This window comes from Bombina bombina, chromosome 6 (assembly GCF_027579735.1).
Source record: "Bombina bombina isolate aBomBom1 chromosome 6, aBomBom1.pri, whole genome shotgun sequence".
Taxonomy (NCBI): Eukaryota; Metazoa; Chordata; class Amphibia; order Anura; family Bombinatoridae; genus Bombina; species Bombina bombina.
The window spans coordinates 763,522,304-763,540,764 of NC_069504.1; the positions used below are offsets into that span (position 1 = coordinate 763,522,304).

The 18,461-nt window shown below is 39.7% G+C and overlaps 1 protein-coding gene across 1 annotated transcript in view; it reads right to left on the reverse strand.

Annotated features, from left to right (window-relative positions):
- Positions 1-18,461, reverse strand: part of LOC128663627 (chromaffin granule amine transporter-like) — a 265,531-nt gene that overhangs the window by 112,443 nt on the left and 134,627 nt on the right. Inside the window, exon 6 of the mRNA XM_053718044.1 lies at positions 14,584-14,676. Coding sequence (XP_053574019.1) covers positions 14,584-14,676 — 93 coding nt within the window. The remainder of the gene's footprint in view (positions 1-14,583; positions 14,677-18,461) is intronic.

Here is an 18,461-nt window from a genome sequence, read left to right on the forward strand (position 1 = left end):
TTATCCACCATATGGCCCAGGTCATAATGGCTATAGACATCAGGGTGAATTTAATAGAGGACATCAATCCAATTATAACAACCCTAATTATGGATATAGACCTGATTACAGAAACCCTAAAGAAAATAAGAATGTTAACTATGTACAGCATTCCAATGGGTATCATAACTCCAGAAATGATATAGTTATACCATCTCACCGTGCTGCAGGAAATTATCATCAGACCCAAGGTGATCCAGCTAACCAGCATATATCATTCAATTATGACCATGGACTTAAGAGAGATAATTCTCCTAGTGATCAGGGTCCCTCACATACTAGGAGGATTATGACAAGCAGCCATGAGATCACACCATCTAGAATGCCAAATAATGTCGGTGCAAATGCATATCCTAACCATATGTTTGCTCCCGATGCGACTTTAAGCCCACATTATCCAAACGATAGCCAAGCTATCATTTCTGATACTGATTCTTCTAATCATTTTTTAGGGACAGGTCACAGACAATCGTCATGGAAACAAAAGACGATTGCCAGTTACCTAGAGCCAGTGATCTCCCTTACTGCACCCCCGAAAGGGAAAAGACCTCACAGAAACGAGGGTGTAGAGGACGGAGCACAGCCCGCAAAAAGGCAAGATTACAGACCCTAAGTAAGGGGATCTTCAATCTATCGTCCCATGTCTTGTCAAATGACGAAATTCGGGTATTGGGTAAGGGTCTTTCTTTTAGTCCTACCAACAAGCACAATGTTTTTTCACTTTTTGTGGATTTGAACCGGTTCACCCAAAAACTGTCATTGCAAAAATATTTTGCTGAAAAGACACTCAAGAATAGTACACTGCTGCCTATTCTGACAGATTCAATGGGAGCTAGACTTAACCAAGAAATGGTTCCGGTTATTGAACCTGACACTTTTATTGACCAACTGTGTGAGGGGTATATACATACCAATTTCAAAAATAAATCGAACTTTGTGCCCCAATTAAAAAACAATGCCCATATCGAAATTTTCAGACAACTTGTTAGTGACGATTTTGATAAAATAACCAAAAAGATACATGGAAAAAATAATCTTTTTCCTAATGAGAAAAAAGCTTTGGAAAGTCTTAAAAACAACAAATCTATTGTCATTAGACAAGCCGATAAAGGCGGAGGGGTTGTGCTTCAAGACCTTGCCGACTATCTAATAGAGGCCCGCAAAATTTTATTTGATGTTAACTACTATACGAAATTGAACTCTGACCCCACTATGAGGTTTAAATCATCTCTTAAGGATATTGTTGATTCTGCCTTCAAAGAAGGTATACTCCATAAAAAAGAGAGGGATTTTTTGGTAACTGATGAGCCCAATCTGGCATTTTATTACCATTTGCCTAAGATACACAAAAACCCCTCATGCCCACCAGGTCGACCCATCATAGCGGGGATAGGCAGCTTAACTGACAACGTGTCATCATACGTTGATTATTTTCTACAGAAATATGTCCGGGGTCTTGAATCCTATATTCAAGACTCCACAGACCTCCTCAAGAAATTAGAGGGATTGAATATCACACCCGACCTGGTGTGGATCACCTGTGATGTTCAGGCTTTGTACTCGAATATTGTACACAATTTGGGTATGGAGGCAGTGTCTGAATTTTTGGACCAAGATTTTTATCTTTCTACTAACCAGAAAGAGTTCATTTTACAACTCATTTCTTTCATCCTGGAGCACAATTATTTTGTGTTCCAGGATGAATTTTTTCTTCAAACCAAAGGTACTGCCATGGGTACCAGGTTCGCCCCTAGTTACGCGAATTTGTTTATGGGTCATTTTGAAAAGCGTTATATATATGACTCACACTATGGGGCGAGCCTGGTATTCTATGGCAGATACATTGACGATCTGATATTTATATGGAGGGGCAATGAGGACTCAGCCACTTCTTTTGTGGATTATTTGAATTCAAACGATAGGGGTTTGACCTTCACGAGTTCAATTAATACTAAATCAATCGTTTACTTGGACCTGCACTTGAGCTTTAATGAAGGCAAGGTGACCAGTACAACCTATTTCAAGACGGTTGACTGTAATAGCTATCTGGATTTCAAAAGTTGTCATTTTCATGCCTGGAAACAGAACGTACCATATGGTCAGTTCAAACGTATTCGCCGCAATTGCAGCACGTTATCTGACTTTGATTCCCAAAGTCAGGTCTTGAGGGAACGTTTTCTGGAAAAGAACTATCCACTTAGTATCATAGACCAAGGTTACAGAAGGGCTAGATTAGATGATAGGAATGATTATTTTATCAATTCTAATAAACATTTGGGACAAGTAACTAATAACTATGATGAAAATCCCCTCTTTATCACGCAATTTAATTCTAATCATGTATTGATTAGAAAGGTGCTGGCCAAACATTGGGATATTCTAACTAAGGATCCCATTTTAGGTAAGTCGATAGGTACCAAACCAAAAGTGGTTTATAGGAGAGCTCCTACTTTAAAGACCCTGCTTGCTCCCAGCAAGATAGTTAAACATAAGAGACAACCAGCCCTCATAACACCGAAGTCTATTGCACCAAAGTTTGGTGCTTTCAGATGTAGAGCGAGTAGATGCAAGATGTGTCAGTCGATTGATACCAAACAAAAAACTTTTCGATCTACTATCACTAATAGATCTTATTCGATTATTGGACATATCTCTTGCGCTTCAACTTTTGTTGTATATCTACTCACCTGTTTGTGTGGCATCCAATATGTGGGCAGAACCTGTAGGCGGTTCAGCATAAGGTGGTCTGAACATAAACGTAATATGAGGAAGAATTATAAGTACCATAGTGTCTCTAGACATTGCAACATTATGCACAATGGTGATACTAATTGCTTCTCCGTGACCCCTTTAGAACATATACCTAAATCTTACATCTATAATAGGTACTTTAGATTAAGACAAAGAGAAACGTATTGGATCCACGTCTTGAAATGTATGCATCCTGATGGGTTAAATTTGTGTATTGACCTAGCAGCCTTCCACTAATTAGGGCCAAGCACTAGAGCTGTATCCAGTTATTTAATCCATACTTATTACTCTTTATTTTATATTTATATTTTTCTATTTCCATTTGAGCATATAGTATAGTCAATGATTAAGATTAATACTGTATAATTTATTTTTCTCTGGTGCTTATAGTCCTTATTAGTACAACTATCGGTAATTAGGGTCATCTGTCAGAGTTTTATTCAGTCACCCTACCCATATCCATACGAGTTCAATATCCACCAATTAGGGCCATCCGTTAGAGTTGTATCCAAATAGATCCATATATAGAACTTCGACATGGTATTTTATCGCTGGTCCTCTTAGTCTTATCCTTATATTATTCAAGGATCGCTCTTTCCCCCCCCCCCCCCTCCCCCCCACCTTTTAACAAACACTTATCTTAATCTTTATTTTATTTATTGATTTATTTGATTTATTATTTATTATTTTTTTAAACATTACTCAGCCCCTTCTGCCAAACTGGACCATTATTTATTCATTTTTATCTTCTGGTCCAAATCTTTTAATGACACTGGGTTTTTACGATACATTAGTAGATTTTATTAAACTACGATCTTAATTTGTGAGCGTTTTAATTTTTTAATTCTTCATATGTTGCATATTGTTACAATAATATTTATTACATGTATGATCTGAATGTGTATATTCACTGTAAGGACAGACCAATTACAAACATATAATTCAGAATGTATGAAATATTTGTGTATGTTATTTGTTGTTGGTAGTTCATCCTTAGCTCCGGCCCCTGGGACACCTCCTACTTGATTCACATTCTATCATCAGTCATGTCCACCTGGAGGTGTGTCAGTAGCAAGAGCTCTGTGATTGACACAGGTGTGTTATAAATAGAGCAGGTATTTTCATGTATTAGTATCAGCCTGATGAAACGACTATTTGTTGAGAAACGCGTTGCTGTACGCTTGTTTTTATCTGTTTGTACTCAATAAATGTATCTTTGAGCACATCACACCTGCCTGTTTTCTATTACCATTGCCGCTGGAGGAATTTGGCTACGTTCCTGATCCCCTTTGGAGGTCCGCTGTGTCGAGTTCCCTTCGACTCTATTGGTTCCCCTGCTGGGTTTACTCTGACGCTGCTTGCTGAGTGACGTTTGCCTAGCGTACTGAGTTTACGCCTGTCTGACGGGCGACCTTTGGTTCCGTCCTGCCTGTCTGGGTACACGTTTGTACCGCCGCTCTTGTGAGTAACACTCTGTGTGGGGGGTTCGCCGCTTATGTGTGTCCCTTTGCTGTCTAAAACGATACTTGTCCCATGAGGCGCCTCTTCCATCTGTCATCCACAGGTTCCCGTTGTCCATTCATCATTCTTGAGAGAGCTGCCTGGATTGCCGTTTGCCGAATCCGCCATTAGCCATATGCTGTGATCATTTGCGGACTTCTATAGAGACTCTGTGTGCTTTCTCGGTTCTCTATAATCTAGCAGAAGAGTTTCTGAATTATCTGCTCTTTCTTGTAAGTCTCCTTTTCTGATTTTTCATCAGGATAAGGCGGTGTTGCGAACTTCTTTTGAATTTTTACCTAAGGTTGTGAATTCCAACAACATTAGTAGAGAAATCGTGGTTCCTTCATTATGTCCTAATCCTAAGAATTCTAAGGAGAAATCGTTACATTCTTTGGATGTTGTTAGAGCTTTGAAATATTATGTTGAAGCTACTAAATCTTTCCGAAAGACTTCTAGTCTATTTGTCATCTTTTCTGGTTCTAGAAAAGGCCAGAAAGCTTCTGCCATTTCTTTGGCATCCTGGTTGAAATCTTTAATTCATCTTGCCTATGTTAAATCGGGTAAGACTCCGCCTCAGAGGATTACAGCTCATTCTACTAGGTCAGTTTCTACTTCCTGGGCGTTTAGGAATGAAGCTTCAGTTGATCAGATTTGCAAAGCAGCGACTTGGTCCTCTTTGCATACTTTTACTAAATTCTACCATTTTGATGTATTCTCTTCTTCTGAAGCAGTTTTTGGTAGAAAGGTACTTCAGGCAGTGGTTTCGGTTTGAATCTTCTGCTTATGTTTTTCATTAAACTTTATTTTGGGTGTGGATTATTTTCAGCAGGAATTGGCTGTCTTTATTTTATCCCTCCCTCTCTAGTGACTCTTGTGTGGAAAGATCCACATCTTGGGTATTCATTATCCCATACGTCACTAGCTCATGGACTCTTGTTAATTACATGAAAGAAAACATAATTTATGTAAGAACTTACCTGATAAATTCATTTCTTTCATATTAACAAGAGTCCATGAGGCCCACCCTTTTTTGTGGTGGTTATGATTTTTTTGTATAAAGCACAATTATTCCAATTCCTTATTTTATATGCTTCGCACTTTTTTCTTATCACCCCACTTCTTGGCTATTCGTTAAACTGATTTGTGGGTGTGGTGAGGGGTGTATTTATAGGCATTTTAAGGTTTGGGAAACTTTGCCCCTCCTGGTAGGAATGTATATCCCATACGTCACTAGCTCATGGACTCTTGTTAATATGAAAGAAATGAATTTATCAGGTAAGTTCTTACATAAATTATGTTTTTTACTTTTTCTTTTTCTTTACACTTATACTATTTTTAAACATTCATAAACATAAATGGTAAGTGTGCCGCAAAAGACGGAGTGATAAGGGAGTGAGAGCAGGCAATGCATCCTGTGATAACGGTGGGGATATAGTTATCTGGCAAATATATTTATATACAGAAGAAACTAACAGACAATTTAACAATGCTATAAGTGCCTGTTTTCTGGTCCCACTGGTAAGTTTATTTGGACAATACAGTAAGATGTTTTTTTTATTGAACATCATAGATAAGGAAGAATGTCTAAAACAGCAACTTTCTATTTATTACTTAAAATACATAAAAATCATCCAGTACACCAATAGTTTATTGCATCAAATCTTTAAATGAAAAGTTAAGCAATTATAATGATGCAAGACTTCATTATTTGGTCTTAAATGGACCTTCATATATCAGTAACACTATGCATATTCTCAGTAAAATTGAGGGTAAGATTCTCAACCAAAATACATGTGACATTGAATCCCTCTATACTAGTATTACATTGGAATTGGGATTAAAAACCATGTGCTTTCATTTATCACCTATGTCTATTCTCCAAGATAAAAAATAAAATTTATGCTTACCTGATACATTTCTTTCTTTCCAGATATGGAGAGTCCACAACGTCATTTTATTACTAGTGGGAATATCACTCCTGGCCAGCAGGAGGAGGCAAAGGGCACCACAGCAAAGCTGTTAAGTGTCACTCCCCTATCTATAATCCCCAGTCATTCGACCAAAGGGAAGTGGAAAAGGAATTACACAAACGTGTAGAGGTGGGGTTGTGGTCTCTTCATATCCGGGAAGAAATACATTTTATCAGGTAAGCATACATTTTGTTTTCTTTCCTAAGATCTGGAGAGTCAACAACGTCATTCAATTACTAGTGGGAACCAATACCCAAGCTAGAGGATAAACAGAGAGGGAGAACAAGACAGGCAGACCTAAACAGAAGGAACCACCGCTTTCTCCCAAAAGAGGCCTCAGCCGAGGCAAAAGTTTAAAATTTGAAAAATTTGGAAAAAGTATGCAGAGAGGACCAAGTTGCAGCCTTGCAAATCTGTTCCATGGAAGCTTCAATTTTGAAAGCCCAAGAAGAGGAGACAGCCCTAGTGGAAATAGCTGTAATTCTCTCAGGAGGCTGCTGTCCAGCAGTCTCATAAGCAAAATTAATCATACGTCTCAACCAGAGGGAAAGAAAAGTAGACATAGCCTTCTGACCCTTACACTTTCCTGAGAAACAAACAAACAGGGCAGAAGACTGGCGAAAATGCTTAGTCGCCTGTAGGTAGAATTTTAGAGCACGCACAACATCCAAGTTGTGCAACAGATGTTCTTTATGAAAAGAAGGATTGGGACAGAGAGAAGGAACAACAATTTCCTGATTAATATTTCTATCTGAAACCACTTTAGGAAGAAACCCCAATTTAGTACGAAGAACCACCTTATCTGCATGAAAGATAAGGTAAGGCGAATCACACTGCAAAGCTGAGAGTTCCAAAACTCTCCAAGCAGAAGAGATAGCAATAAGAAACAAAACATTCCAAGATAGCAACTTAATATCTATGGAATGCATTGGATCAAATGGAGCCTGCTGCAAAACTTTAAGAACAAGATTAAGGCTCCAAGGAGAAGCAACAGGTTTAAACACAGGCCTGATTCTGACCAGAGCCTGACAAAAAGATTGAACATCTGGCACATCCGCCAGACACTTGTGTAACAAAATAGATAATGCAGAAATCTGACCTTTCAGAAAACTCATTGACAACCCTTTCTCCGGACCTTCCTGGAGAAAAGACAAATTTCTAGGAATCCTCACCCTATTTGAAGAGTAGCCTTTAGATTCACGCCAATAAGGTATTTACGCCATACCTTATGGTAAATTTTTCGAGTAACAGGCTTGTGAGCCTGGATCATGGTCTCAATGACCGACTCAGAAAATCCATGCTTAGACAGAACTAAGCATTCAATCTCCAAGTAATCAGCTTCAGAGAAACAAGATTTGGATGGAGGAATGGACCCTGAGTTAGAAGGTCCTTCCTCTGAGGCAACCTCCAAGGCGGCCGAGATGATATCTTCACTAGGTCTGCATACCAGATCCTGCAAAGCCATGCAGGAGCTATTAGAATTACCAATGCTCTCTCTTGTTTGATACGAGCAATAACTCGTGGAAGGAGCGCAAACGGAGGAAACAGGTATGCTAGACCGAAATCCCAAGGAACCGCCAGAGCATCTATCAGAGCGGCCTGAGGATCTCTTGACCTTGAACCGTACCTTGGAAGCTTGGCGTTCTGCCAAAATGCCATCAGATTCTACTCCAGCACCCCCCATTTGAGGGTTAACCTGAAGAACACCTCCGGATGGAGATCCCACTCCCGGGATGAAATGTCTGTCTGCTCAGGAAATCTGCTACCCAGTTGTCCACTCCAGGAATATGGATGGCAGATAGACAACATTTATGAGCTTCCGCCCACTGAATAATCCGTGCCACCTCCTTCATGGCTAAGGAACTCTGGATTCCTCCCTGGTGGTTGATGTAAGCCACTGAGGTGATATTGTCCGACTGAAACCTGATAAACCAGGCAAAAGACAATTGAGGCCAAGCCATCAGAGCATTGTAAATCACTCTCAACTCCAAGATGTTTATAGGGAGAGCAGACTCCTCCGGAGTCCATAGTCACTGCGCCTTTAACGAGTCCCAGACTGCTCCTCAGCCTAGCAGGCTGGCGTCCATGGTCACAATCACCCAGGAAGATCTCCCGAAACATGTGCCCTGAGACAGATTGTCCTGAGAAAGCCATCATGGGATAGAGTCTATTATCGACTGGTCTAGATCTATCCTCTGACACAGATCCGAATGGTCTCCTTTCCATTGTCTGAGCATGCATAATTGCAGAGCTCTCAAATGGAATCGAGCAAAGGGAATGATGTCCATGGAAGCGACCATCAGACCAATTACCTCCATACATTAAGCCACTGATGGCCAAACAGTAGACTGAAGAGAGAGGCAAGAGGAGAGAATTTTGGATTTTCTGACCTCCGTCAGAAAATTTTTCATAGATAGGGAATCTATTATGGTCCCTAAGAAAACCACCCTTGTAGCTGGAACAAGGGAACTCTTTTTAAGATTCACTTTCCAACCGTGAGAACGTAGAAAAGACAACAAGATCTCTGTATGAGAGTTTGCTTGTTGAAAAGATGGCACCTGAACCGATTTGTCATCCAGGTATGGCACCACTGCAATTCCCCGAGACCTGATCACTGCCTAGAGAGCCCCCAGAACCTTTGAGAAAATTCTGGGAACTGTGGCAAGGCCAAACGGAAGAGCCACAAACTGAAAATGTTTGTCTAGAAAGACGAAATCTCAGGAATTTGTGATGATCCCTGTGGATGGGAACATGAAGATATGCGTCCTTCAGGTCTATGGTCATCATAAACTGACCCTCTTGGACTAAAGGAAGAATGGAACGAATTATTTCTATTTTGAAGGTCTAAAATGGGTCAAAATGTTTCTTCTTTTTTGGGAGCCACGAACAGATTTGAATAGAATCCTAGACCCTGTTCCCTTACTGAAACTGGAACAATTACTCCCAGGGAGGAAATGTCCTGAACATAGTTCAATAATGCCTCTCTTTTTACCTGGTCTGCAGATAATCTTGAGAGGTGGAATCTGCCCCTGGGAAGGAAATTTTTGTATTCTATTTTGTAACCCTATGTCCACAGCCCAAGGATCTGGGACATCTCATCTCCATGCTTGACAAAACATGGAAAGTCTGCCCCCCACTTGATCCGATCCTGGACCGGGGGCCGACCCTTCATGCTGACTTAGACTCAGCTGAGGGTTTCTTTGATTGCTTCCCCTTATTCCAAGACTGATTTGGCTTCCAAGAAGACTTGGACTGCTCCTGCTTGGAAGAGGGAAAGGAAGACTTTTGACCTTTGAAGTTACGAAAGGAACGAAAATGACTTTGACGTCCTTTGAGTCTATTCTTCTTGTCTTGCGGTAGAAAAGACCCTTTTCCACCCGTAATATCAGAAATTATTTCTGCCAGACCAGGTCCAAACAAGGTCTTACCCTTGTAAGGAAGCGCCAGAAGCTTGGACTTAGAGGTAAGAGTAGCCACAATGCCCTACGGGCTAGAACAGAGAAACCAGGCATCTTGACTCCCAGTCCAATAACTTGCATGTTAGCACCAGAAATAAAGGAATTGGCTAGTTTGAGAGCCTTAATCCTATCTTTTATCTCCTCCAACGGAGTCTCTACTAAAATTTATTCAGACAAGGCGTTGCACCAATAAGATGCCGCACTTGCTACTGTGGCAATACAAACTGCAGGTTGCCATTGAAGACCTTGATGAAAATACATCTTCTTCAAATAAGCTTCCAGCTTTTTGTCCATGGGATCCTTAAAGGAGCAGCTATCCTCTATAGGGATCATAGTTCTCTTAACCAGAGTAGAAATAAACCCTTCTACTTTAGGCACCATGCGCCAAGAATCTTTAATGGAGTCATCAACAGGAGACATCTTTTTAAATACAGGAGACGGGGAGAAAGGAATCCCTGGCTTCTCCAATTCCTGTGAAATAATCTCCGTCACACTGTCTGGGACAGGAAAAACTTCCACAGAGGAAGGAACATCATAATATTTATTAAGTTTAGACTTCTTAGGGTTGAAAATGACAGAAGTATCGGAGTCGTCCAAAGTAGCCAATACCTCCTTTAACAGTACACAAAGGTGTTCAAGCTTAAATCTGAAGTTTACTTCTTCAGCATCAAATGAAGGAATAATACTGTCCAAATCTGAGATTTCACCCTCAGAGGCTACCGACATATCCTCTTCATTAGACTTATGAGGGAGGGCAACCTGCGTAGCAGTAGGTGGAACAGACACCTTACTATCTGAATGTCTAATTTTCCTCTTGCGTTTTCCCAGCATAGAAAAAACAGATAATGCCACAGATACCGCAGAAAATACCTGTGCAGCAAAATCTGCAATCAAATAAACTCCTCCAGGAGGCTGAGAGGAACTGCAGGGCACTGTATGTGATGCCATAGAGGCTTGGGATGTTTGAGGAGAAAGCTGTGGCATTGCCTGAACAGCATCATCCTGAGAGACATTGGGCTCAGAAGGCAACAATTTATCTTTAAATTGAAGTGTTCTAGCTAAGCATGCAGCACAGAATTGCATAGGCAAAAAAATTATGCCTCAAGGCAAAACAAGCATTTGTCAAAAAAGACACATTCTTGGTCCATGTCCATAATACTAAATAAAAAATTCCCCAATTTGTAGAAATTTTTAAATACACTGTCACTTTAAGAATTTTTGATACCACAGCCGCTTAACGTTATGCAAAAATTCTTTAAAATAATAAACAAATCAGGTCTACACCTTTGACAGGCTGAGGTGCCTTACCGTAAAACGTATACACAATTTGGCTGCCAGAAGTCTCTAAAACAATCATATAGTAGATTGACACTGAAGAGACTGAAATTCAATGACGCCGCGCCACTCTGCTCTGTGAATTAGCCGACAGCAGAGAGAAGTCACATGACCGGCAGAGAGAGGAAACTACACAGCAAGTAAAATGCGCGTGTTTCCCTCTGCCTACAACACCGGAGCTTAATTTACACAAATGCTCAAGCAGTCTGTCAGTTAGCCTGACAACCAACTGCCAAATTTTAAGTTTATACATAAATCCCTGTATATAACATAAGCCACACACACATACTAATAAAGTATTTCAACAAAATTAGCCCAAAGAGGAAAAATGTCCCAATAAAGGGAAGATTAACCCCTTGGGGCCGATTTATCAAGCTCCGTATGGAACTTGATGCCTCTTGTTTCTGGCGAGCCTTCAGGCTCACTGGAAACAGAAGTTATGAAGCAGCGGTCTAAAGGCCACTGCTCCATAACTTGTCCGCCTGCTCTGAGGCCGCGGACAGAAATCAACCTGATCGAAAACGATCGGGTTGATTGACACCCCTGCTAACGGCTGATTGACCGTGAATCTGCAGGGGGCAGCATTGCACAAGCAGTTCACAAGAACTGCTGGTGCAATCATAAATGCTGTCGGCATTTATGGATGTGCAGCGGACATGATATGCTACATCGTATCATGTTCGCTCGTACTATGATAAATATACCCCCTAGTCTCAACATACATAATGTGCCTGCCCACTGCCAAAGAAAATCCTGTATAAAGGATTTTAAAAATGTCCCCATCTACTGCATATGCCATATTCTTCTGAAATGCAAGTCTCCAAGACCTAGAAGACAAAAAAAACCTTACCTGCAATCTATCTGTCTGGAGGGAAGACAGCTCACAAGGCATGAAAGGACACATACTCCTTACAGAGACCTGTAGAAAAAGAAAGAACAGAGTAACCAACTCTGGCTTTCTGTACCATGGGCAGCAATGAGTTAGGAAACAAAGCAAGGACTACCTCAGAACTTCCTAACTGCTTAAAAGCCACCACTACTCTACTGAAGAGATTTACATGGACTCAGCTAAACCCAAATCCTTGCTTGCAGGGAAAAGTACCCGAAAAAGGAATTAATTTCTTCAGACACCAAACTTCACCTCCTCCATTGACAGAGGCAAAGAGAATGACTGGGGATTATGGGTAGGGGGGTTACACTTAACAGCTTTGCTGTGGTGCTCTTTGCCTCCTCCTGCTGGCCAGGAGTGATATTCCCACTAGTAATTGAATGACGCCGTGGACTCTCCATATCTAAGGAAAGAAAAAGAGATTACAGTCAAATTTCTAGAATCTTGTGAGGGATCTCTTGATGTTTATAGAACATGTTGCCTAACATACATTTTTTAGAATCTACGTCAAATAAACAGATGTTTAAGCTTTTCACATGGGAAGCGGAAATATATAGGAGAGTGTGAAGATCTTTATATTCACATGTTCTCCAATTTAGGGCTAGATTACAAGTGCAGCGCTACCTAACGCTCCCGCTCGAGCGTTAACTGCTCTAGAAGTAAGCTTTTTGCTCTCATCTGGTTGCGCTTGTATTACAAGTTGAAAGTAAACTGTTTTTGCTTGCATGCTAAACCGCAGTGTGTAAAAAGCTGAACTTAGTTTATCGAGCGTCTGATAACTGATTCCTCCATAGAAGTCAATGGAGCAAAAAACAAGTGGCAAAAAACACCCTACTCGCGCACAGACATGATCGCATATTCACTAGCCCGATATGAAAATATGTATATTTCACCTTCCAATGTTCTTCACTTAACAGAGTATGTTAGATTTATTCATAAATACATATTTTTATATATATATATATATATATATATGATGGTATTTTGGTACTATATATATATATATATATATATATATATATATATACACACACATATATTATAGATATATACATATTCCCCTATATGCAGAACATTGGAATGGGAAATATCTACAGTAAATACATAGTTAAAACCTTTATTAAATATAAATATTGCATAAATATGATTTGACATGTTTTCATCTACTTAACTGCAAAGGGCTCCAATGCACTTCTATACGTCTATATATGTGTACATATGTATTTTTGTGTTTATATGTGTATATATGTCTGTAAATACATATATACACATATAAATATATATGTACACATATACTGTATAGACATTTATAGATCTCATATCTTTGAGCCCTTTTTCTGTGCAATATTTTTTAAATCATTTTTATTAGATAGTGTTATTATTAGTGTAACTTTACATTGTAATGTATTTTTGATGTGTTTTGTGACACTTTTTTGTTTTGCGAAACAGTTAACCAGAGCTCTGAGATAGCGCTAACTTCAATTGCGCTCAAGCAATCAAATTTACTTTCAACTTATACGAGTGAAAAACCCGACGAGCGCAAACAGCTGTGATAAATCCCTTGTGCACAACAATTAGCGTGCCACTAAGATTTAAATATTTAAATTTTAAAATGTTGAATTCCATATTTATATGTTATATTCAATAAAAGGAATGCTAAAAGTTGTTTGAAAAAAACAATGTAAAATGTTAAAGGTACATTAAACCCAAAATTTTTATTTCATGATTCAGATAGAGAATACAATTTTAAACAACTTTCTAATTTACTTCTGTTATCTAATTTGCTTCATTTTCTTGATATTCCTTCCTGAAAAGCATATCTAGATAGGCTCAGTAGCTTCTGATTGGTGGCTGCACATATTGTGATTGGCTCACCCATGTGCATTGCTATTTCTTTAACAAAGGATATCTAAAGAATGAAGCAAATTAGATAAATTAAGTAAATTGGAATGTTGTTTAAAATGATATTCTCTGTCTGAATCATGAAAGAAAAATGTGGGGTTTAATGTCCCTTTAAGCAAACAAGGCAACTTAAGAGCAAAAATGCAGCAGCATTGCTGTTCTAAAAATCTCATTTTTTAAATGGACATAATATCTGTATTTTTATGCTTCTCTCCATTTAAAGGGACATTAAACCTCCAAATTTTCATTCATGATTTGGATAGAACATACAATTTTTTATTTTTTTTTCCAATTTACTTCTATTTTCAAATTTGCTTCATTCTCTTGTGATCCTTTGCTGAAGCAACAGCATTACACTACTGGCAACTAGCTGAACACATCTAGTTAGCCAATCACAAGAGACAAATGTGTGCAGGCACCAATCAGCAGCTAGCTCCCACTAGTGTAGGATATGTAAATATTCTTTTTCAACAAGGGATAACAAGAGAACGAAGCACATTCGAAAATATAAGTGAATGTAAAAGTGTCTTAATATCACTTGCTCTGTCTGAATCATGCAAGTTTAATTTTGACTTTCCAATCCCTTTAATAAAATTCAGATATTTGGAATAGTGTTGATGCTGCATTTTTGTTGGATTTGTAGTTGTAGGTGCAGTGACTCCTGGTGCTGAACTGATATTGTTTGTTCTTATTAGAAACCTAGACATTCTGGATGGTTGCATACAATTATACCTACTGAGGACTCCAATAGCCAGACCTCCTAAAGCAATCCCCATAGCTTGTCCTCTTTCATAGTCATCAAGGTAAACACTTGCCAGTTTGCCCAATCCTGTAAGGAAATATACACTGATTTTTAAAGAAAACAATTAGATAATGAGTTGTAGAACACAAAACTGGGGTTGAATATGATGAAGACAGATTACCTTTGATTCATTATACTTACTACAATGCCCTATGTGTTAAAAAAACTTTTTCAAATATAGCAATAAAGCAAATGTCTTGTTTTGCTAGTCTGATTGCCTAAAAGTTAGTCATAAAACCTACAACTACCAGTTTAAGGCCAATAGAATACTTGGTTGCATTGGGAGAGGTATTAGTAGAAAAAAATAGCAGGGTTCTTATGCCACTTTACAGATCATTAGTTAGGTCACATCTGGAATACTGTGTACGGTTCTGTAGTGGAAACCATATCTTCCGAAAGATATAAATAAACTAGAAACTGTGCAAAGTAGGACTACTAAATGGTACACGGTCTAAAAAATAAAATGTACAAAGAAAGACTCTAAGGGGCTGATTTAACAATGTCCACCAGGCATTGCTGAATGTCGACAGCATACGCTGTCTGAATTTATCATTGCATTGCACTGATTGTACAATACCGCCCCCTGCAGATTTGTGGGCCGCTAGCAGGGAGTGTCAATCAAACCGATCGCATTAGAAAGGGTTGACTGCTGTACTCCGCTCAGAGGCAGCGGATCCAGTTAAGAAACAGGGGTCTTAAGACAGCTGCTTCTTAACTTATGTTTCCGGCAAGCCTGAAGGCTCGCGCGTAAACAGGGGTATCAGGGGCCATTTGGCCCTTGATAATTTGACCCCTAAATATGTATATTTAGAGGAGAGAAGGGAAAGAGGTGACATGATAGAAACCTTCAAATATAGGAAGGGACTTAATAAAGTGGAAGCTGAAAGCATTTTCAACATTTGTTCAAAAACAAATACCGAAACAAGGGGTCACAATCTTAAGTTAGAGGGCAGCAGATTCTGGAAAAATGTGTGGAAGCATTTTTTTTGCAAAAAGGGTGGTGGATTCATGGAACAAACTTCCAATTGAGGTGGTAAACACTATGGGGTAGATTTACCATTGTGTGGACAAACATGATTCGCTGTAGCGATCATGTCCGCTGCACATCGATAAATGCCGACAACATACACTGTCAGCATTTATCATTGCACAAGCAGTTCTAGTGAACTGCTTGTGCAATGCGGTCCCCTGCAGATTCATATGAGATCGGGCTGATTGCTGTACGCCGACTCAGAGCAGGCGGACAAGTTATGGAGCAGTGGTCTTTAGACAGCTGCTTCATAACTTCTGTTTCTGGCGAGCCTGAAGGCTCACACGGAAACAGAGGCAATGGGGCCGATACGGACCTTGTTAAATCGGCCCCTATGGGGTAGATTTATTATGCAGCGGATGCTGCATTCTATGCCCATCATCAGGCTTGCTTAAAATGGAAGTTAAGAAGCAGCGATCGGGATGATTGACATCCCTTGCTCACGGCCGACACAATGCAGAAATGCTTGTGCAATGTTAAATGCCGACAGCGTATGCTTTTGGCATTTAGCGAGGACGAGCGGACACGACTCGCTTCAGCGTCTCATGTCCGCACAACTTATAGTAAATCTACCCCAAAGACTGTAAAGGAATTAAAAATGGCTGGGACATACATAAGGCTATCCTAAGAAAAAAGTAATATGTAATATGGGTAGACTTGATGGGCCTTTTTGGTTCTTATCTACCGTCAAATTATATGTTTCTATGTTTAAATTTCTCAAAATATAGCATCCTTACAATACAACAAAATACAACAAAAATATAGTGTATATATAGTGTGATAAAATATACAAAATGATATAACTTATCAGTCCATAGGTGAATCAATCACTGAAAAAAGTGTTGTCCATTTGGACTTGCTTCCAATGGTCTTTTATTCTTGAATTCACGGCAGCTCCTTCCCAAATAGAAGAGGTCAACTGGAATCTGTGATGGTATAAAACAAACACACAGAAGGGCGCCTCCTAGTGTAATAAAGTACAGATGGTGTACAAATATGTGATAACAGATGTTCAGGTACTCACAAGTGTGGCAGCACTCACTCGTGCTTAGTAGTGCATACTGGAATCTCACAGTGTCCCAGCTCACTGTTCTTTTCCCACAGGTCTCAGTCTAGGCTGTAGTCCCCAACCGCAAACAAACATGGACAGACTCTCAGTCAAGTGATAAGTTTTAAAATCACTTTTATTAAAACAATGGTCTTTAAAAGCACAGTGTATACATATATCACTGTGTATTAAAATGCAACGTTTCTCAGCTAGCTTGCTGTTTCCTCAGGCATCCTGAGAAACTGAGAAACTAGTTGCATTTGAATACACAGTGATATATGTATACACTGTGCTTTTAAAGACCATTGTTTTAATAAAAGTGATTTTAAAACTGCACAGATGTTTCCCCCAGGGTTCACTGTCACTGTAACTTGTGATATAAGATATGTAATATACTCCAATATAAGAAACTGCCGTATACATGGATTAGAGCATTATCCCCTTAGAGAGCACATGTCCATTTCCTGAGCGCTAATGGAGCTTATAGACAGTCAATCAATAATGATAGAAGGTACGGAGGATATGAACATCTGGACTCACCCCGCAGTAACTGTTGGACGGCTTCAGTAAGATTTACTCGGAGGATAATGGCAGCTTTCAGGTCAAAGGCTTCGTCATCCTGGTGAACCGCAGCTCCTGTGCGGAATTGTACACTAGATGAGCCTTCCTCTATGGCGCCACCCGAGTTTTTCAAGCGTCTGACGTCATCACTGGGGCATGCCGAAAAGGGGTGTGTGAGGCTCAACCAATCTGCTCCAGCGCCGGTCGAATCTTCAGCTCTCCCAGGGGGAAATGCAATGTAGTATTCCGGCAGGCGAAAAACCAAGAGGAGTGAGAGGCTGTGTGGGCTCTTGAAGGTAAGCGGGCTCCTTGTAGTCCGTAAGTAATAAGCAAAAAAGAAAAGATTCAAGAGATCCAATTGCAAAATTCCAAATGGCTTTATTAAGTGAGGTTAAAATCCTAGTAAATACCAGCACGGTAGCAGAGAGACAGATGGCCCTACTAGTAGGGCCATCTGTCTCTCTGCTACCGTGCTGGTATTTACTAGGATTTTAACCTCACTTAATAAAGCCATTTGGAATTTTGCAATTGGATCTCTTGAATCTTTTCTTTTTTGCTGATTTTAAAACTTATCACTTGACTGAGAGCCTGTCCATGTGCTGCCACACGTGTGAGTACCTGAACATCTGTTATCACATATTTGTACACCATCTGTACTTTATTACACTAGGAGGCGCCCTTCTGTGTGCTTGTTTTATACCATCACAGATTCCAGTTACCCACAAAGCATTGGCTCTTTCAAATCCTCATTAATCCCCATATCAAGGACTCCCCTAGCAACCCATCATATCTTCTACATGACAACCACTTCAGAAACAACACTCCTTATATTTCTTCACACAGTACTGAATCTATATCAAATTAAAATAAACAATAGGGAATGGTAGCCAATTGGGTAGTATTTTATTGTCGATGTTGTGTATGGGCCCTTATGTGTGTTGAGCTGGGATGATTTGGGTAGGAGGTCCCTTGGGTGCTGGGAAATCAGAGAGGCAGGGGATAAAAATCATGCGGCAGAAGATTGCTCTCACTTGTTTATGTTTTTAAAAAAAAGAAATCACCTGCCAGTGCATCATCAGGTAATTTAGTGTTGAAACCTACCAAGTGAAAACACTATGGTAGGGTGCAAAACCCCCTTAATGCAAACACTATATAAAAAAAGGGAAAGGAAAA